General features: G+C 48.0%; 2 protein-coding genes across 3 annotated transcripts in view; one reads left to right on the top strand and one right to left on the bottom strand.

Annotated features, from left to right (window-relative positions):
* The window catches only part of Mapk4 (mitogen-activated protein kinase 4), a 132311-nt gene that overhangs the window by 63294 nt on the left and 47183 nt on the right, over positions 1 to 21834 (bottom strand). The gene's annotated exons all lie outside the window — the stretch shown is intronic.
* On the top strand, positions 1858 to 6955 carry LOC121438770 (HAUS augmin-like complex subunit 8). The gene is made up of 2 exons (XM_041639188.1): positions 1858 to 1876; positions 6147 to 6955. Exons 1-2 carry the CDS (start codon positions 1858 to 1860, stop codon positions 6953 to 6955), a joined length of 828 nt encoding a protein of 275 aa, XP_041495122.1.

Below are 21834 nucleotides of genomic sequence, written 5' to 3'. Positions count from 1 at the left end.
TAATATTACTGAGGAATTCTCAACAACGTAGCCCAAGCATTTTATTCTACATATGATCAGGAAAGCAAGGCTCAGAGACAGAAGAAGGCCATAGAAGGTCATGAAAGCAAGAAACTGAGGTCTAGTCCAATTAATTTCTATGGTTTTAGGAAGATTCAGAGGAACAATGTCGAGAGGCAGGGTTTGATTTCCAGCGTATTTAAGACTAGGCAGAGGTGGAGTCGAGCTGACCAGGAGGCTACTGCAGAAGCCAGGAGACTTACACCAGGCCAGGATGACAGGGAGACCGCAGACAGGAATATGTGAGCAGAGGCACCGAGTGTGACCCAGGTCTGCGATGGAAAGCTAAAATCTGAGAAGGAACAACTGCAAAAATGGCTCCAAGGCTAAAGGCATTTGTCCTGCAAGCCTGGAGACATGAGTTCGATTCCTGGAACCCACATAAAAGTGGAAAGGGAGAGCAGACTCCGGAGGATTGTCCTCTGACTTCACATGCGCATGGCAGCATCTGTGCCCATACCACATGCCATGCACATAGATGGTAATGATGATAAATAAAAATTAAACCAAAGGAAAAAATTCTTGTGAGAAAAATTAAAACACCCTTGAGGGCCAAAGAGACAAGAGGGAACACATACCTCAAAAACCCTAACTCGGCTTTGGGGAAGTTCTAGGAGATGAAGAAACATCAAAAGATTACCAGAGAAAAGCAGCTGATGGATGTAGGTATTAATAGATCTTTAGGAGGAAGCTAAATATAGAGCCAAGCAGACATATCATGCAGGCTGTTTCAAATAACGGCACCTCTAGAAAGCACATGGAACTCAGGAAGGAGAGGCAGCCCCCTTCCCCCTCATGTTCCCACAACCATTCAAGGAAGAGAGATAGGAGGAACTACCTGATCATACAGCGGCTAGGCTAGGACAATTTGGAGCAGTTAGGAAAGAACAATGAGTCGTCCAGCTCGCCACTATCTACTGAGCACCTACTTGGTGGCCCTGTTCTCTCTGTTTAGCACTAGGACAACCATGAGTGAAGTCAGACACCACCTCTGCGTGTGCACTTCCTTGAGGTGGGCAGTGGGGGATTAGTCCAACAACCCAAACGGAAGGGGAACTACCGACCGAAGAGAGCATTCATAGAGATGAGAGCTCCACCAACTCAGGGTTCCATAAAATGAAGATTACCAGCAATTAACCAGGCAAGAAGAAATAACAAGATGGAGAAAATATTCTAGATAGGGGAAATGGGTGTACAAAGGCTCCAAGGGTAGATGGAGACAGAATTCAGAGGTATAAGAAAGCTAATAGAGGGAACGCAAAGACAAAGGGTATAGTGCATTAAGTCTGAGAAAGTAGAGTAGGAAACCATGGGGCGATGTGGACCAGACCACTGGGCCTTGTAGGTCACAGGGGCCTGGAGGCCTAACCTCAAGGTTATTGTTATTGTACAGTGTACCAGGGAACTCTGCGGACTAGCCCCTGTCACCTAGGACACCAGAACACAGCAGCCCATGGAGTTGTGTGGATCAGGAAAGAACAACATTTTAATGATTGGACCACATTTGAATTTTGAAGGGATGGCCTTGATCACAGAGCAGAGAATGGCTTGGTTGCTATGGGATACACCCTGGTAGCCTCTCCCCATGCAGGAGCTGTTAAAGCAGTGTGGACGACTGAAGATGGCATCTCGACTCGGGGGGCACTGATGGGGACTGGAAATAAATGCACCAATGTACACAAGAGACATTCAGTGTGGGAAAATCCCCAGGGAGAGCGAAGGACCAGGCTGCTGCAGTTGGGTGGAGTAGGCAGAGACCAGGTGGGAATCCAGTTTCCAAGTCATACTCCTAGACGGATGGACTGCAAACACCCAGGTGAGGAAACTGGAAAGCGCCAAGCTCTGGGCTGGGTTTACAGTAGTGCTGTATGGTGTTGTTCACATTGTGAGATAGGAGGCGCTGGCGGCTACACAGAATGCCCTTGTGCCAAGCACTACGTGGAGCTCTGGAGAAACAGCAGTGGATAAAGCAGGTTGCTCTCCTTCAAATAGCTCATGCTTAGTAGGGGCTGCTCTTTGGAGTCACCTGGGAAATTTGGCAAATAAAGTCTCCAATCCAGAGAGACTCAGCTAATTGGCCCGGAGAGCTGACAGGGCATCAGGATAGTGGAAGCTCCCCTGGGGAGTCAGGGCTGAGAAGCAGGGTTCCTGGGTGTGAAAGGTCTATCCTGGACTGTATCTAATCATACAGAAGGGAAATCACAGATGAATCATATCTTGGGCCTTAAGAATTTACAGCAGAAATATTCAAGTACATGGGTACAATGGGAATAGTGTTATTTGGATATTAAACCAATATATCTTCATCCCTAGAAATTCCTGGTCCCTGAGTGTTCCCTGGCTCGCTAATTATGAGTGGAGCCTGGCTCACTAAGAGAATTCCTTCCAGATACATAGAAATTCCTCTTCTGCATCTGGCAGAGTTAACTATGGATAATAGGTAACCCCTCCTCTAGAAAAATTGATACCTCAAGAAGAGGTATTAGTCAAATAAAGGCTGGGTGTGACCCATGCCATTCATCAAGACATGACTTAAACGCTAAGGAATTTCAAAGAAATCTAAGCCTACCCCTGTCTGTCTGATCACCCGCCCAGTGTCCAGTTACCTTGTCAAAGTCACCACAAGGGACAACGTCAGGCTTCTGGCTCCTAGAATGGACCTCACCTGTCCTTGACCCAGTCTGACAGCACACATCTCTCAGTTTTCCTCAAGAGCAGAAGCCAAACAGAACACAGCGGGAAAACAACATACGTCGCAGGCAAGGGTTCCGCACCCTGTGCCAGGTGTTAGCGGCGCCCCACCCTCCTCGGGAACAGAGCCAAGCACTGTTCCACACACTCTGTGATCTTCTCTGCTTCACGCTCACAGTAGGTGCTAGCATTCATCAACATAATTAGAAAGAGAGAAACAGTATCTAAAACACAGAAGACGGCACATCTATCTAAGAACAGCAATGACCTGGAAAAAACAAACACTGAACCTCATCCTCCACCCAATCTTGTTACCTTGCTTCCTGCTCTGCCCCCTCGGATTCTTCCTAATGCCCCGCCCACCTATAAACAAGCCCCCAACAGTGGGTCCCTAGATGTGGCTGGCTGTTTTCTTTATACCTTAGCTGTCTGAAACAAAATTCTTGATTCACATTTCCCCTGCGGTTATCAGAGGTAAGATCCAGTCCCCACAGCCCTGACCTTAATCTTTCCGAGGAGGCCATAGATGAAGATCAGACAGGGTTTCTAACCTTAGTAAGAGTTAAAGAACTTAACTTTATCCCCAGTGCGAAGCTGCTGAAGGTGCCTGAGCTGTAAAACCAAGGCGTTCCAGTGAGGCTAAAAGGCAGCTGCCTGTCCAAGGGGCTGGGGCTGGGGAGCTACTGAGCAGAGGAACCTGACAAGAAGCCAGCCCTCAGTGCTGCTGATATCAGAACATTCTCTGAGTCAACACCTGCTATGAGATCTATGTTTCCTGAAGCAGGACAAAAGACCTCATTGGACCCTTCTGCGGGACAGTCCAAAGATCAGGCTATTTTAGCTAAGGCCGGGATGCCTGGGGAGGCATAAGCGTCCATTCTCAGAAAGCCACTGTTACTAAACAACAGGTCATGACAGATCATTAGCATTTTCCCCCACTAACGATTACCAGGCAAAGGGTTTCTCCATATCTCTAAGGAAACTCTAGATTCTAGAAGGGGCTGTTTCCTTCCGTCCTCTTTCATATCATAAACCAAAATCTTTGGTCATTGGAGCAGAGATATTTGGGAGCACAGGGTGACAGGGACACCCCCAGGTCTTCTTTACTCAGGGACCCAGATGTAGATCTATACCTCTGTTAGGACTTTCATTAAATTACTCCATCCAACCAACAGATAACCAAGGTCATCACCATAGTAATAATCATAAACACCTACAAGACACTAGGAACTGCCGGGCGATGGTGGCGCACGCCTTTAATCCCAGCACTCGGGAGGCAGAGGTGGGCGGATCTCTGTGAGTTCGAGACCAGCCTGGTCTACAGAGCTAGTTCCAGGACAGGCTCCAAAGCCACAGAGAAACCCTGTCTCGAAAAACCAAAAAAAAAAAAAAAAAAAAAAAAAAGACACTAGGAACTGTACTAGGCACTGTGGTCCATGGACAATCACCAAACTAGACTCAAAGTCTGTCCTTAGTGGATGATTAAAGAGAGACATAATAGGACAGACATGAAAGAGGGAAAAGGTTGAGGAAGTCCCAGAGGCAGAAGAGTTGCAGAAATGACCCAGGGGAAAAGATCGGAAAACATGTCTTGACAGGCAAGGATGACATCTTAATTGCTCCTTAGAATGCAGTCTATTAACCAGAAAAATCCTGAATCTAATAATTTGGAAATTAAGCAACAACAGCAAGAAGCATGTTGGTGTCTTCCAATTGAAGAGGAAGAAGCGCAAGCGTCCGTTCCCCACAGATACCCTATGCAGCCCACTGCCGCCCAGGAATGTCTAGTCCGTGGGCGCTGAGCCCCTCTAGAAGAGCTTGAGCCATGCATGTGAAGTGACTGGAAAGCACACATGCTGGGCTCTGCTGCAGGATGGCTGGAATCTGCTCTCTCCCCCTTAGCATGAAAAACCTTCCTCAGAATCAGATACTATCTAACACACACATATACACACACACACATGCACATGCGCGCACACGCACACACACAAAGCTCTTCTTGCTGATGCGAGCTCTGTGGTATTCGTCTTCCTGGGCTAGGACTCCATCAGCAAGCGCATTTGATTTAAACACTTTCTCCACCCTTGGGCTCTGCACGCCTTCCTCGTTCCTCTCCCTGGGAAGGACGCTGTAAGTCAACAGCTCTCTGTTTTACTAGGACTTGTGGCCCAGCTGGAGATTTAGAAAGTAATAATTCAAGGGGTGTCAGAGTCCGGGTGTGTATGTAGCAAATAAAACATGCAAACACTGACACAAAACAGTATCGCAGAGGAAGCCCAGAGACCCCTTCTCGTAGGAAGCCTGGGACGCCAGACGGGTTTGAATGTGTGCGGCACTTGGATGGAAACTCAGCTTCATTGTTTTTAAATCATTTATATAGCTGATCCCTGTTAGCTGTGGCGGTGAACAATGAATTAGGGAACGCTCACCCACTGCTGGTACAGGAGACACGCTGCTTGCTCACACTAACACCAAAGCCCGAGACCACTTTGATAAGTCTCCTCCTTTTTCTGAATGCACCACACTGTTTCTCATTAACACTGATGGTTCAATATTGTGAGGTCGAAGGTGTGTGTAGACCAGGGAGGTGCAGTAAAGAAACTGCCAATATGACCGCTCCCACGATATGGTTAAGGTTTTTATTGTAGATATGAGAGAAGAGCCAGAGGCATTTGGAAGATTCCAGAGCAGAGAGAGAAAGTAGTAAATTGAACACGGCTAGCAGGCTAGACGTGGCCAGGGCCAGGAAATCAGAGTGGGAGAGAATAGTGGTGATATCAAGATAGCAAGAGATACAGAATAGAGAAATAAAGCAGGGAAATAGTGAAAACGGATATCTGGGGCAGAGGGGAAAACCTTGCTCTCAAGAGAGACCTAATGGGTACCTGGGAGGAGGGACTCGCGGGAGGTGGGAAGCCAGCAGGTGATGGTGGAGGTTTTGAGATGTACAATAGGTACTTGTGATCCTGGGGGAGCCTGGAGGCCAGCATGGACTTTGATCTGTGGCCACAGCGTTTGTTTCTCCTGCCAGAGGTTAAAGGAAATGACTCCTGGAGATGACTCGGCCAGTAAAGATGTTGGCTACATGCCTGGTTACCAGAGTTCAATCCCTAGGACCAGCATGGAAGGACCTCAGCCCAAACAGTCACACTCAACACTGTAAATAATTTATTAAAAACAAGGCAATTAAAGAGGCTATCGAGCTCATGGTTCTGTAGTCTATGCCCAAGAACAAGAGACCTGAGAAGCTGCCCCTCGCCTCAGCTGTGGAGCTCACAGGCCCAAGAGTCTAGCACCCACACACCCTGGAAGAAAGAGTCCTGGTGGCCCCAAGCTGTATTGAACCAAGGGGTGTGTGCCCAATGGCACTGACCGTGGCATTCTTCTCTGGGCAGAAGATAGCCTGGTGATGGGAACAGGAGGCCTGCAGTCCACCATGCTGGAAGGGCACAGCACAGCCCCGCCCTACCTAGACCTTTCATCCAAAGACACAAGCATGTTCAGGACGGCTCCCCAGCTAGACAGGACAATGTCAAAGAAAGCTGAGTCCACGTCCTTTACCACTCAGAAAAAGACACGCCTTCCCAAGAAGAGACAGGATCTTCAGGAGACCATGGACATGGAGTCGCAGACACTGCTGCTGACCCTGCTGTCTGTGAAGATGGAAAACAACCTGACTCTGCTGGAGGAGAAGGCCGAGAAGGACTTGGCGGCCTCATGCCGTGAGAAGGAGCGTCTACAGCGGCGGGTGCTGGAGCTGCGGCTCCAGCTGCTGCTCCAGCAGAAACATCAGGAGCTGGCTACCATCCTGGATGCCCAGATGGAGGTGCTGGGCCCTCTCCAGGCTGTAGCAAAGCTTTTCAAGGAGCAATACGATACACTGGCCACAGCCTTGGACACCACTCGACATGAGCTGCCCGAGCAGGCCATCCACATGCAGGGAAGTGGGCAGGAACTCCTAGATGATCTGGAGCCGGCCCTCAAGACCACCCTGCAGCTCCTGGGCGAGCTGGGCATCTCCTCCCCGGATGCCGGCGGGCAGGTGCCGGACGCCAGCGCGCAGGTGTTACGCCTCTTGGAGGAACTCAGGGACTTGATTACCAAGAAGGACCTAGAGCTCTACAGGATCTTCGGTCAGGTGCTGGAACTTTCCTCCCAGGCCAGCAAAGAGGCAGCCTTGATACCGCTTCAGTACTGTGTTTAAGGCTGTTTCTGACTGTAAAATCAACAAAAAAATAGCACCCAAATGTAGCATTAAATAAATCACAAGGACACTTGGTCCAAGGGAGAGCGTAGCCTGTCTGTTGGGTTGAGCAATGCGCATGTCAGGCCAACAATTGCACTCACTGGTCTGGATCTACCCATAAGTAACTGTGGACGGGCTGGGTGTGCTGCTCTGGGGACACAAGTCAAACTTGGCAGGCAAGAAAAGTGGCAGGCATGGCGCTGGGGATTCTGCAGCCTCTGCACATCTTGGTCCAGAAGGGATAAAGGAGCCGCAGTAGAATGGCACGGAGGCTACAAAGTCAGGGAAGACGGACAGATGGGAAAAACCAAGGTAGAGCCCACAGAGGAGCCAGAAGCAGGTGGGGCTGTGTAAGGGTGCCTGCTGAAAGGAATAACAAGAGCAGCTGTGGGTAGGGAAGCTCGAGGTCTCGCCCACATTCTGCTGCCCCTGAGTCCCCAGGATGACAGGGAGAGGTTGGTCTAGACAGAGAAACAACTTCACTGCCCCTACCCTCAGTATCCTCCTAAAACAGCAATCTGGGATCAAGGTACCTAAGGGGTGGGCTCGCCTGACTCCATCTTCCATCAAAACCAGAGAAGTCTGAAAGGTTCACCCTTGGTAATCTGGTGGCCTGGCCCTGACACTCACAGGCCTAAGGCGGCCAACAGTGGAGGGTGTGGTCGTTAGTCGGTGGCTGGTGGGTAAGAAACAGGTGGAGGCGGAACTCTCGAGCCTGACTTGAGGCTGGCTGCTGTTGCCTCCATTCTAACCGCTCGGGAGCAGATTCTGTATATCCAACTTCTTAGGTAGGCGGTTAGGTGTAGGAAGGAGTGGTCAATAGGCCCCTCAAGACAAGGCAGAAAGAACACTAGGTGGGGCAATCATTAGAGACAGACCAGTCTGGGACCCCTGAAATAGAACATGAAGACGGCCGTGCTGTCTGGAGATGGGTCAGCCAAAGGAGCACCACAGTGCACTGCCATCTTGTCTCCTTTTAAATTTAGAGGCACTCAAACCCCTATAAATGTCCTTATTCCTTACACACCTACTTAGCAGACTGCATTCTGGGTAAAACGGGCTTCTGAGAAAAGCAACAAAGCAACTCTCCTTTCCTGGAAATGCCCAGGTAGTTGGTTTTTGTTTTTTTACTCTTTGTTCTTTGGGGGCCCACCACCCAGCTCCCACATAATCATGGAGGCTTATTCGTTCTCATGAGTGCCCAGCCTTAGCTTGGCTTGTTTCTAACCAGTTTTTCCTTAAATTTTCCCATTTACCTTTTGCCTCTGGGCTTTTATCTTCCTCTAGTCTATGTATCTTTCTTTACTTCTTAGTCCACGGCTCGCTGGGTAGCTGGGTTGCTGGTCCCTGGTATCTGCTCTCTCCTTTTTCTCCTTAATCCTTTCTTCCCAGATTTCTCCTATTTATTCTTTTTGCCTGCCAGCCCCGCCTATCCTTGCTCCTGCCTTGCTATTGGCTGTCAGCTCTTTATTAGACCAACCAGGTGTTTTAGACAGGCAAAGTAGCACAGCTTCACAGAGTTAAACAAAGAGAACATGAAAGAATGCAGCACATCTTTGCATCATTAAACCAATGTTCCACAGCACAAACAAATGGAACACATCTTCAACTAATATTCCGCAACATGCCAAGATGAAGGAGACAACAGAGGAAAGGGAAACAGAAGGGAAATGTGAGCCGCACAACTGCCAGGATCAGAGCCATCATTGCTTAGCCCAGCCTGATCTTTTACTAAAAAGTGTGTCCTTGCTTTCTTGCTTGCTCTAATTAAACTCCTGGCTAGTTACTCTACCTCTGTCTCCCATATGAATTCTCTCTCCTCTTTGGGGAACACAAGAATCGAGACAATGCAGGAGTAAGGACCGGAGGAAACTCCAGATCTCCCTGTAACAAACACAGCATCCCTGCAAGCGTGAGTTAAAAGTCTCTGCCTTCCCAGCGTCCAGCTGGGCAGCATGTGGATCAGTCTGGGCCACTCGGCCCTCAAATCCTACTCTGCTGCTCCAAGGTCATCACCCATGCCCTCTAATCCCTGCACACACAAACTCAGGACCACACGTCACATGATACACCTATCATTGTCCTGAAATTCCCACTGATTCCTGAGCAATTGTACCCCGGTAAACAGGCACTGAGTGCCTCTGATTCCCCAATCTCCTCTACCATGGGTTGCTTTGGTGTTGGCTGGACTTGAGGACTGGGGACAAGTCCTTAGAAGAAGTACCAACTACTTTGTTGAGAACTTTCCATCCTAAATGAACATGTACATTTCTATTCTGGTGATGGAGCCAGCCAAGGCGTGTAACTTAATCACGCTCTTGTTTGCTCAGTCTGGCTGCAAACTGTGTAAACTCCATCCACCCAGGAGCTTTCTGCTGCCGGCTGGGAATTAGCCACACACGTCAAGCTCGTTACCTGATTCTCTCTGGGTTCTGCTCTTTGAATCTCCGGCCCTTGGTACGCTGCATCTCAGTTCTAAGCAAAGCCCTCTAGTGTATCCGTGAACTTAAGCACTTACCCTTGAGAAAGCGCAAACAAGAAACTCTAAGCTCACAGTGTCCCTACCTACCCCCCCCCCCAGGTATATGATAAGGCTTAAGTCTCTTGAAATCCCTTTCTAGGCTGTTTCCCACATTTCTGCTCCCAAGATCAATCTGGATAGAAAATGAGATGGAAAATAAAAATCAACGAATAACTACAGGTGCCAGAGCCTCAATTTATTAAACAAACATTGTGTTTGAACTACTTATCTGAGCTTGACATCATGACCAAACAGATCTGAAATTGGCAGTTAGTCAGGAAAACTGGGGTATGAAAATGTCTAGTGCTGTTGAGAGATACAGAAAAGGCCACAGGAAGGGGCAAGGGGGAGGGGGAGGGGTTGGCAGGTTGGTTCCAGCCCCACTGCTGTTACAATCACAACCTGGAGCTGGGGTATATCCTCCTGTTCTCTGAGCCTCAGTTTCTTTCTCAAACATTTTCCAAAAAAATATTTGCTGAGAGTAAGATTCAGTAAGACCAAAAGCAGGTGTAGAAATTCACTGCTAAGCACCAGGTTGAACTCCTTGAGTTTATGAGCAAAGGGGTCAAGACCATGATGGGGAAACCCATAGACAGCTGACCCAAGCAAGTGGGAACTCACTGACTCTGGACTGACAGCTGGGGAACCTGCATAAGACAGAACTAGGCCCTCTGAATGTGGGTGACAGTTGCGTGGCTTGGGCAGTTTGTGGGACCACTAGCAGTGGAACCAGTATTTATTCCTAGTGCATGAACTGGCTCTTTGGAGCCCATTCCCCATGGAGGGATACAGTGCTCAGTCTAGATATGGGTGGGGGTGGGGGAGCCTTGATCCTGTCTCAAGTGCTGTGACAGACTTTGTTGACTCCCCATGGAAGGTCTCACCCTCTCTGAGGAGTGGATGGGGAGAAGGTGGGGGGAGGATAGGGAATTGGCATTGGTGTGTAAAATGAGATTGCTTTAGGAAAAAAAAAAGATTCAGTATAACCATGGGTCCCCAAAGCACTTCCTGAAATCTTACAGCCTTACACCAAGGCTATAGGACAACGTGCTGTGCAGACTCCCAAGGCTGCAGACAGTCCAGGCCTGTTTGAGTTTAGCTGGTCCTTTGAGAACTGCCAGGACCCTGAAAAAATGTCAAGAGAACCCAGGCTCCCAGGGAGGTGAGATCAAAACGCAATGGAAAGAATTCCCACTCCCCACAGCCTGCCAGCCCTTGGCCTCCTAAAGCGATCAGATGCTGAGCTGAGCCTGGAAGCAGGGAGCATGGCAGAAATCCTCACGCTTCTAATTACTTCATGATTCCTACATATTTTGGCGATTGCTTGAAGGCTGTTTTATTAATTTGCAGATTTGCACTATTTTTTTTTTCTTTCCCTCTCTGGCCAATTAGCTGAGCTAGCTGCAACTGGGCATGGGAAAAAGTAACCATGAAAACTAAGCCTCCTTCTGCCCTAGCCCCCAACGTTTGGGAATCGTAACCGAGGGGAGCGGGGAGGGGAGCTGGTGGGACATGGCTCCCTTTGCTCCCTCTGCTTTAAGACAAGGTCCCCAATTCCTCTTAGTCTGTCTAACATCAACACCCATACCCTCCAGGTCTGTGAGCTCAGGTTAGACTCAGCATGTCAGGGAAAAGGCTATCCACTCCATAAACTTTCTCCCATCCAGCCTGTATAAATTAGGAAAGGACCCTATAGGGCTGGATCTCCACTGTGACCTGTAAATACCATTCCAAGAGAAGACCTTGTGAGACCCTGCAATTGTGTCGTTTCCCACACAGGATCTGCTTCAAGTTCTGGTGCTGATTAAGAATGAACACTGAGTCCCAGGCCTCTTTCTACCCATCTGTCACGGGATGGTGATACGCCATTGCAGGGCACATTGCTGAGTACTGAACACTGTAGAGTCCTAAATACTGTAAAGGGTTGATCACAGGCAGAGGACAATTGTAACCAGGTCACTTGGTCTGGAGTTAACCCCCTTGGACTCTGCTTTCAAATGAGAAGGGTCTCGGAAGTGAGGGAGATGGCTGAGATCTATCTTCAAGCCCAGGTCAACTCTGAAATTGGTGGTGAGCAGTAGGGGAATGGTCTGTGGGCTCACGAGGCAACTGTGGAGTATGTTTGTCAGCTACAGAAAGAGGTTTCAACAGAATCCAACTGAGGAAACAGCAGGAGCTGGAATAGAGGCCAGGTGGAGGGGGCGGAGGGAGAGAGGGAGAACCAAGAGCCACAAGAGTAACTCCCTCTTTTAGTTACAAGTCAAATGAAAACAGCCATTTGTCTTGTAGATTGATGGGAGCCCATGGGTAGCCAGGAGGTTGGTTTCCCTGTGGAGCAGGCTCCTGGTAATTCACACCTACATAACGAATGCCCTTGTGCCATGTTAGTGAGGAGCCCACGGGTCCAGTCCTTCTGAAACACATGGGGATCTGGAGGCACAAGGGAGGCAGTGGTTTATTCTGAGAACTTAAAGAGAAAGCTGGAACCCCTCCGCCAGCACCTATGATCCTTGCCCAGTTTCCACCTCCCGAGGCAGAAGCTTAAAGATGGCATGGAGGAAAGGGAGGGGGAAGGGCACAAAGAGGGAAAAGTGGGCCCCTACAGTCTTGATGACACTCCCCACTCCATCTCACAAGGACACAAAAGGCCCAGAAGTCCACTCCATCCATCCAGTCCACCTCTCTTCTTGAACAAAAGAAGCTTTGAGAAAAAGGTGGAATATTCATTTACACTGTGTGAATATGTCTCTGATTGGTTTAATAAAGAAGCTGGGACCCGAGTGATGGTTCAGAGGTTAAGGACAATGGCTGCTTTTCAAGACGCCCTGAGTTCAATTCCTAGTATCCACGTGGTGACTCACAACCATCTGTAATGAAATCTGGTGCCATCTTTTGGCCTGCAGGCAGGCAGAACACTGTATACATAATTAATTAAGTAATTAAAAAAAATAAAGACGCTGACTGGCCAATAGATGAACAGGATAAAGTTAGATGGGAGATCCAAACTGAGAATGCTGGGAGAAAGAAGGGCAGAGTCAGATGAGTCTTGAGCAGAAGCAGAAAGAAGCAAGATGAGCTTGCTGTACTGAGTAAAGGTACCAAGTCACAAGGCAAAGTGTAGATAAGAAATATGAGTTAATTTAAATGTAAGAGCTAGCTAGTAATAAGTCTGAGCTATTGGCCAACCGTTTACAGCTCATCTTATGTTTCTGGGTGGTTATTTGGGAGCCACTGCTGGCACAGGAAAACTCCACCCACAGCATTTTCTCTAACCATTTGGTCCATAGCTTTCAGTGGCTTTATGAAGTATAAAAACAATTTTATACGTCAATTAGTTTGATTATTCTGGATATTTCTGTGAAATTTTTGAGTTTACAAATTTATCATTAAAATTTCAGGATATGGACTGGAGAGAAAAGAGGGACTCAGTGGTTAAGAGCACTGACTGCTCTTCCAGAGAACATGGTTTCAATTCCCAGCACCATAGTTATAATTCCAGTTCCAGGGGACCCAACACGCTCTTCTGCTCTCTGAAAGCATGAGGCATGCGCAAGGTACACAAACATGCATGTAAACAAAACACCCATAAACACATTTTTTCCAAAAATCTAAACATTTTAAAACATTTTTTTTTTCAGAAATTAAGTAAGAAGACTAAGTAAGTTTTCAGATTAAAATAAGAAAAATGAAGCCAGGCTGGGAAGATGGCTTAGAAGATGGTTCAGTGGGCAGGAACACTTGCAGGACAAGCGTGAGGACTTGAGTTTGAATCCCCATTACCCATGGAGAAAGATGGACACAGCTGTGCATGCTTGTAATCCCAGGACTGGGGGGTAGAGCGTGAGGGGGAAGAGAGAGAGATACTGAGAGTTCAACGGCCAGCCAGCCTCAATGAGACAGCATGCTTCTGGTTCAGGACAAGACAGCGTCTTACATGAAGGACAAGGTCAGCAATAGAGGAAGATACCTGGTATCCTCTTCAGCCCCCTCCCATACACCACAAAAACATAAAAATATTTTTAAAAAGAGAATAATCTTAAAGTCCTTCCAATATTTTCTACAAATAATAGGCTTTAAAAAAAGAAAACAGGATCCTTCAGTACAAGCTGTATTGCAAAATTAAAGAAAAAATATCTGTGACCATGGAGCCTGCTCGATCAAATGAGAAGCCTAGTGTCAGCATTGTGGGCTCCCCAACTTTCTCAGGTGTTGATTTCCTTTAAATAGTATGCTCTCCTAGAACCTTAAACTATTGGCAAGGTATAATTTGCTGTATAAATCTCTAGGAAGTCTTAATTTGACAGGTGCTTTCCTTTAGACAGGCAGCCCCCAAAGCCTGTGTGCGGGTATCCGCGCATTCACCAGATGCCAATTACATGCAGCTGTGCACTGGGCAGCACGGGGTGATGCTGGCAGGTGGAGACACCAGGGCCTATGTGTTGTGCCGCTTGTTCTCATCAACCTTCTGTCTCCACAATTTCAGAATAATGACCAAAGGCGGCCTCCCCCATTGAGTGCCAGAGCGGTAAGCCAGCAAATAGGTCTTTGCGTTGGTGGAACTTATACGCTAACAAGAACGCAGTCAGTGCTAAGTTACTAGAGATAAGACAGGAGGCATTAAGGGTCGGAGGTAACAGACGGGGCAGGCTAAGCCTTACCTTCTCTTGGTCAAGAGATTATTTTAGGCTTCCTTGAAAAGATACAACTTGACTAAAACCTGAGAGGTAAGAATAAACCACCATTCGCCTGAGGGAAAGAAAGCTAAGGAAAACAGTAAGATCGAAAGCTCTAAGGCAGGACAGCGCTTGAAATATTCGGGTTATAAACGTGTGGAGATGAAGCACACACATAGACAGTGTGTCACCGGATGGAATCCCAGCTCATCCCCAGGCGCCCTAGGAAGCCATGAATTGGTCCAAGTGAAAAAGCAATATGACCTGTGGGTTTACAAACCCCCTCTGAATAATCCCTGCAAGAAGATAAATGTCTTTGAAGCAAGGGTAAACACGGAGAGCAGTCAAGAGGCCACTAAGGTACCCAGGGTGGAGATAATGATAGTGCAGGTTTAAATGTCAGGAACAGGACAGCGTGTGGAGAGAAGCTGACCTGATGGGATTTGCTGGTAGAACTGCTATCATTTAGGACATTTAGGGACAAGCCCGGTTGGGAGGAGTCTTAGTTTGTAGAAAGTTTTGTACTAGTGAACAGTGTAAGACTGTGTAGCCCCTTATACTTCAAACCCTGAGCCCTGGTTGGCACATGTTCAGGCTCTGAATTATAATCCCCACCTGAACCTGAGTTTTCTGGGGACTTCCCTCACCCCTGACAATAAATGCAATAAACACCCATCCTGGTTAGCTTTTATTTCAACACGACCCATGCCAGAGTTGCTTGGGAAAGGGGAACCTCAAACACGGCACTTTCTCCATCAGATTGCCCTCCGGCACACCTGTGAAGCACTGTGGACATTGCTGGTTGATGTAGGAAGGCCCAACCCACTGTCAGGGCGGTGCTACCCCTGGGCAGGTGATCTGGGGGTGTGTAAGAAAGCTGGCTGATCAGCCAGAGTGAGCAAGCCAGTCAGCAGCGTTCCTGCATGATCTCGGGGTCAGTTCTTGCCCCCAGGTTCCTATCTTGGTTTCCCTCAACCACGGACTGTCACTTGTAAGTCAAATAAATCCTTTCCTCCCCAAGTCGGTTTTGGTCAGTGTGGTGGTTTAAATAAGAAAGGCCCCCATAGGCTCCGAGATTTGAATGCTTGGTCTTTGGCACAGCCCCAGATAAATGTTTTCCCTTCTTAGAGTTGCCATGGTCATGGTGTCTCTTCACAGCAACAGAAACACAAAGACAGTGCTGATCGTCATAGCAACAGTGAACACACCCCTTTCCAAACCCTAGCAGCTCTCAGACTGACAAACCATACCCAAAGTCTTGGTTGCTCCTGAAGGGCTGGCTTGCTATGCACCTAGCCGTTCTCTAGTTAATAACTATCCTTGTGTCCAATACTCCCAGGGCTCTGCTCTTGAAAAACGTACATCTTTGGGGGACAGTGTCTGATATAATGGCATTTATCTCACCTTAGATCATTGCTCTCTCCCCAGCAGCCAGGAACCAGCTTGGAAATGTACCTTTATAATTTGGTAGAGCTCCGTAGCCTTCCCAAACCTCAGTCTCCTCATCTGGGAAAGGGAGGTGGCAAAGCCGGCTGACAGCTGGGTGGAAGTCTGAACAGTGCCAAGCGCAGGGCCTGGTGACAACAGACGCTGGACAAAAGGAAGCACGGCTGTTCTTCTGTACCTGTTTCCTAGGATGCTGTCCCCTGGCAAGTCAAGCAGCTAGGAGACTTCTCGGCTCAAAAGGACCAGAAATAAGACTAAATAATTATTCTATGAGATCTACCTATGTACATGGACTCTCCCAAAGATGGAAGGGAAACTTGAAAAATAGCTTGGCTGTTTTTATTGGTATGCTTTTTTCCCTTTAGGGTTATTTTAATGTCTATGTAACGGGTTTTTGTATAATTTTGTTTTTCTGAGACAGGGTCGTCTGTGCCCCCAGACTGGCCTTGAGCTCTCTATGTAGCCCAGGCTGTTCTAGAACCTCTGGTTTCCCTGCTTCTACCCCCGTGTGCTGGGGTTACAGGTATTTGGCGCTATGTGCGGCTCATGTGGTATCATTTTTGATATGAATACAAGCACATGACATTCTTCATAGTGAGTTACACTGCACCACTTGCCGCCCCTAGTGAGAAGCAGTCAACATCAGTGATGCTAATGCTGGACCTTGACCCCCGATTGCCACCATGTGGATGTGGACCTGAATTTCTAATTTGGAAACCCAAGGATCTACATCTTAGGAAAGAAGTTTCTCTGGTAATGAAATGCCCCCCAAATCTGCAAGGTCCAAGTCCTGGCCTCGGCTCTGCCGCGGTCTTAGTCACTTTACTGCTGAAGCTCCAACTTGGTCGTTAAGGGAGAAGGGGTCAGTCATGTCTCCCACGGAGCAGCCATGCCAAAGAAGAAAAGCTGGCTGGAGCTCCTGGATTCCTGAGGAGAGCTAAATAATCTTTGGAACAAATAAATATTCAGCAAGTGATTGGGCCCCGGCACAGTGAAATGCATGCCTACTGTTGCCAACACAAATAATGAAGTTGCGCAGCCTGCATTTCCATGGGAGGCTAGCATCCAATTTCTGCTCCATGTCTGGTCCATGACATAGCCCAGCATCCCTGCTCATGCCAACCTGCCAGCCTAAGGTTGTGCCCACTCCTCCACTGGGCTACAGAGGGAATGGACTGCACGGGGGAGGGGGGGAAGGGGAGGCGAATTGCAAAGCAATTAGGCTTAGCTTCACTTAAGAGATGACAAGGTTAAAAGGAACCCACGGCAGAGACCTAGCATGAGGTGGTTTCCACAGAGGGCATGTGTGTACACTTGCCATGTTGGGACAGGAAGGGTTACTGAGAGACAGGAAGAAAAGGGCATTTGGCAGAAGAGCTGGGAGCTGCTCTTCTCATTGGATGAGTCAAGGATTCAAGGATTTAAACTGAATTCTGAGTGCTGGGTAAACATCATAGTGACTCACAGCAAAACAAATCATGGCTGATCACTTTATTTTTTCTCAGAAAGGGTCTCATAATTGCAGACTAGCTAACATATTACAGATAGATAGATAGATAGATAGATAGATAGGAGTAATTGGCTGGGTCATGTTTGTTCAAGTTTATAGAAATTTGAGTCTTCGCAAGAGATCATTCAAATTTTTCTTTTTTTTTTTTTTTGCAAGGGACATGGACTAATTAAAACGATACATTTGCCGTTTCTCGGCTTCCACTCACTTCTTTGCATAAGTGCTATGTGACAACCTAATAAATTTGGCTCCTAGAGAAACATGGTCCAGAAAGACAGGCACCCAGACCAGGGGTCTGAATTCCGTGGGGGCTGAGTGTGTACCATTCTGGCAGGCAGACAATACTCCTCAGGCCAGTCTTTGCTAACTCTGGGTGTAAGGATGGTCTTAGAGGCCTCAATGTGTCCCTTCCCACACCCGTACCAGTCCATCCAGAGGATCTGTTCTTACTGGGGGAGCCACTGCTTGCTTATTCAATCCATTTTTCCAAAGATAGAAGTGGGTCCAGACATTACCTCAACACAGTGTCGCCACGATTTAAAAACACAAATACCTTCAATGCTAAGAAAATTTTAATAGAAACAAATTGAAAATGCATGTGTGTGACCAGCTTGCTCTATGCTACAGGAATGGTCACTGGAAAAGGTTAGAGCTACAATATATTAGGATAACGTGACCATAAGCAGTTATGCACCAGCTCCCTGAGAAAGCGTCACAGATCACAGGCAGGCAAAGGTCTCCAAGGGATACCAGAAATGAAGAGAAAGCCCTGGATGGTAACCTTGGAGACAAGGGGTGAGTTGCCACCACTTTCTTGGTAGTCCATGGAAGAAGGATCCAGTCAATGGAGGCTTGCTGTAGAAGATAGATAGGAGGCGTTCAGTAGACGCATACACATACGATTTTCCTGTTGTCTTAGTTAGGGTTTCTGTTGCTGTGATGAAACATCATGATCAAAGGGCAAGGTGAGGAGAAAAGGGTTTGTTTGGCTTACATTTCTACATGGCTGTCCATCACGGAAGGAAGTCAGGACAGGAGCTCAAACAGGGCAGGATCCTGGAGCCAAAAGCTGATGTAGAGGCCATGGAGGGGAGTTTCTTACTGCCTTTCTCCCCATGGCTTGCTCAGCCTGGTTTCTTATAGATCCCAGGACCATCAGCCCGGGGATGGCACTAGCCACCATGGGCTGGGGTTTCCCCGTATTGATCACCAATTGAGAATATGCCCTACAGCTGGATCTCATGGAGGCATTTGCTCAACTGAGGCTCCTTCCTTTGATGACTCTAGCTTATGTCAAGTTAACACACACATCGAAAGAAAAAGTTTTGGTGCAAAAGAAAGTTTTTCAAAAAAGTTGGAGCTTCCCTCCAAAGGAGCAGACTGATCTCGCAGAGCTTCCCATCACGGGATGTGTTCGAGAAGGAACAGGGATGGCCTCTCCAGGAAGACATGGAGAAGATTGTGAGATTCTGTTAAACAGCCACAGGAATGGGATATAAGAGAGATGAAGTTGTTACGAGCCAGAGCAAAGATGTAACAAGAATGTTCTAGGGAGGACGTCAGGCCGTCCGACGATGGGAGGCCAGAAGACCTGTCACCCCCTCTCCTCGGGCTTCTCATGGCATGGGACTGGTGCGTGAGAGAAGCCTCCTATGCTTGGAAACTCCTCCTAACTCCAGGCTCGCGGCGGTCGGCACTGCAGCCCTGGGACTCTGTGAAGGACAGCAGGGGCCACTTTCTGGAGAGGGTGACCAGGGCTATAAGCCGGAGCCTATCAAGGGGTTAACAAACTGGAATAAGCCAGGAAGGGCCTAAAGTCAGGGTTAATCAGTAGAAAGTCACTGGCAACAAAAGGCAAAACTGCAAGTTTTCCTGTGTCCTTCTCTAACTATCCAAAGGGCTTCAAGTCTGCACCTTCTTCTCCTGCTGTGTGCAACAGGAGCATGGAATCATTTTCCTCCTTAACTTAAAAACAAATTAAAACGTAAGAACTTTCTTCTCAGCCAACTTCAAGTACTTTTTTTCTAAAATTCCATTTATATTAGGCTCAAAATCAGACAAAATCCATAGTCAGAAGGGGAAGACAGAGAGAACTTAGGAGGAGGAATGAAGTCTTCCACACCAGGACAGAACTTGCAGTCCTACATGGTACACAGTATTTACAGTTGTAAAAGTCATGCACGCCTTTAATTGCAGAACTCGAAAGGCAGGTGGATCTCTGGGAGTTCGAAGCCAGCCTGGTCTACAAGAGTTAGGTCCATGACAGCCAGAGCTACACAGAGAAACCCTGTCTTGAAAAACAAACAGACAAAAAGTCACCAAGCTGTACATATGAGGTTTGTGGACTTTTATTCACGTAACTGACTCTTCAATTTAGGCTGAGGAGAGCGCCTGAAGGCTCCGGCCCTTGCAGGCAAGAGAAACCAGTATTCTCACCAAGACAAGAGAGGTCAACAGTGTGACCATCTTGAAGGGATCCAGCATCAGAATCTTCCTCAGCCGTTTGACTTGAGGTTCCCACATCTGGATGACGTGGGCAGGTGCCTCTAGAGCGATAGTACCATTTCCTCTGGGCCACTTTAACTTCCTCTGTAGAATTTCAAGATCAGCGCTGTGTCATTAAATGGCTCCCAGGGGTTTCTTTGAAGCCAGGGGACAATGTTGCAGCAGCCAGAGAGGGGATGACAGATCTCTGAGGTGATTTCTGCAAGGTCACTCTGGCCTAGGCTTGAATAAGGAACCAAGAGGCTTCTTGCTAATAAGAGATCTCTGCTGCTCCCTTGTTCACTAGAGGTAAAGGTGCACCTAGGCTTGCTCCCAAGGGAGAAGCTGTGTCTCCAGGCCAACTCACTGGAGACCCCTGCAGCGATGTGAACACCCCTCCTTGCCTGAACTAAAACTCCATCTGGACCTCTCCAATCTGACACAGTTCCTCATGGATACAACAGTTCTCTGCCTGTTGGGTTCATCTCTCTGTAAACAAAGGTTAGCTGGTTCATAGCCAGGCGGTCCCTCATCGTATGTTGCTTCCTTATAGTCCCTGAGGCAGGGCTGGCTGCATCATCTGTGGTCACTGAATACCTAGTGACATGTATGTTATCAAAATTGGATCATCATAGAATTCAAACCCATAACAAGCACAATACACCCATAGCTATCCTCAGCACCGAACGAGTGTGGGGAAGAGACTGTTATTCCTCGAAATGCTCACCACCAGACAGGAGGAGGAGAAAGGGTGGCCGGAGTTGGCAGTGTTTGTGACAGCTGCCCGAGCACACAGCCCTTGCATACCATCTGTCGAAGCTCACCACTCCACAAACAAAGAAACGGCAGCAGGAGGAGGCATCCGCTTGACTCTCTGCTCTGAGCCGTCCCTTCTATTCTGTTTGTGGATGCTACACTAGAAATCTGCCACTCTGCAAACCACGGCTCCTCTGACAGCTGGCTCCCTATTGGTTTCTGCCAATAGGGGGACAGCATGAGCTACCGCACGGTAAGAGCTGGGCTCTTCAGACACCTCCTGCAATGCTCCTCGCCTTGGCACTGGACTCAGTCCCAGCTCCTCATTTTCCTACCCTTCACCCCCAGCACCAGCTACCATTGCATTCCTAACCCCAATGTCAGCCTCTGCGAAGAGCTGACCCTAATGTCGGAGGCTCAGAGTGGCCCTTCTCCTTTAACCAGGGACGGTACCCCTGATGAAGTCCCCTTTCCACGCTTTCTCCCTTTGTTCCTTCAGCTTTGAGGGTGGTGGCTGCTTCCTGGATCTGCCTCTCTGTGTCACTGCCAGGTCCTCTCGTGACGTTCATGTCTCTCCTGCCCTCCTTTAAACTCTCCATGAAATTAACTGGTGTGATGATGATGTTCCTCTAGCCACAATCCTGACTGGTACAGAAGAGGAGCGCTCTGCCTTAGCTCTCTGACCGCTGATGCTGATCTCAACCAGGATCCAGCCTCCATGATCCCAGATCTCACTTTTCCGTCCACTACACCCAATAATACATTTACAGTCCAACATGACATACAGGAATGTAGTGACGTAGTGGTGTTTAAAGATAACGGTCTAGATCCAAACCTTGACTTCACCATTTACCAGCTATGTTATCTAAGACAAGCTAAATAACTCTCTGCCTCAGTTTCCCCATTGGTAAAATAGAGTTGGGAACAGAACCTATGTGGTGCATGAAGATAGGTTACCCCAAACCAGAAGGATAATGAAGCAGCAGATGCAAAGAACCAGATGCTGAAGAGGTCTCTGCCCTCATGTACTCACCTAGAAGCAAGACATAGATTTCCAAAGTGGACACACACATACACGCACGCCCCTCTGTACCAGGGAGATCAAAGGTTAGCCACCAAAAATAACTTTGAACCCTTCTTGTTTTGAAGGTGACGCCTTGGGAATCCATGTGAACAAGTGTTCCTAGCTCAACTTCACCTGTCAGTAATTGCCTGCCTTTACCCAAAGTCTCGAAGTCACTTTCCTGAAAGTCCCCTGGTTTTTGCTGACTGTGCCGCCTAAGCAGGACTCCGTGTTTTTCTCTGAGACCCACTCACATATACAGGAAGTACACATGTTCCTAATTACTTGTTTTTCTTTTGATAATTTGCCTTTTGTAATTGGGGTCCCTTCCAACTTGTAGACCACGGGAGCTATGGTCAATACCTTTACACAGCCACAGGGCGC

This window comes from Microtus oregoni, unplaced genomic scaffold (genome assembly GCF_018167655.1).
Source record: "Microtus oregoni isolate MIOR12 unplaced genomic scaffold, Mior012 000057F_ref0000458, whole genome shotgun sequence".
Classification (NCBI taxonomy): domain Eukaryota; kingdom Metazoa; phylum Chordata; class Mammalia; order Rodentia; family Cricetidae; genus Microtus; species Microtus oregoni.
This window is presented reverse-complemented; position numbering and strand designations above follow the sequence as displayed.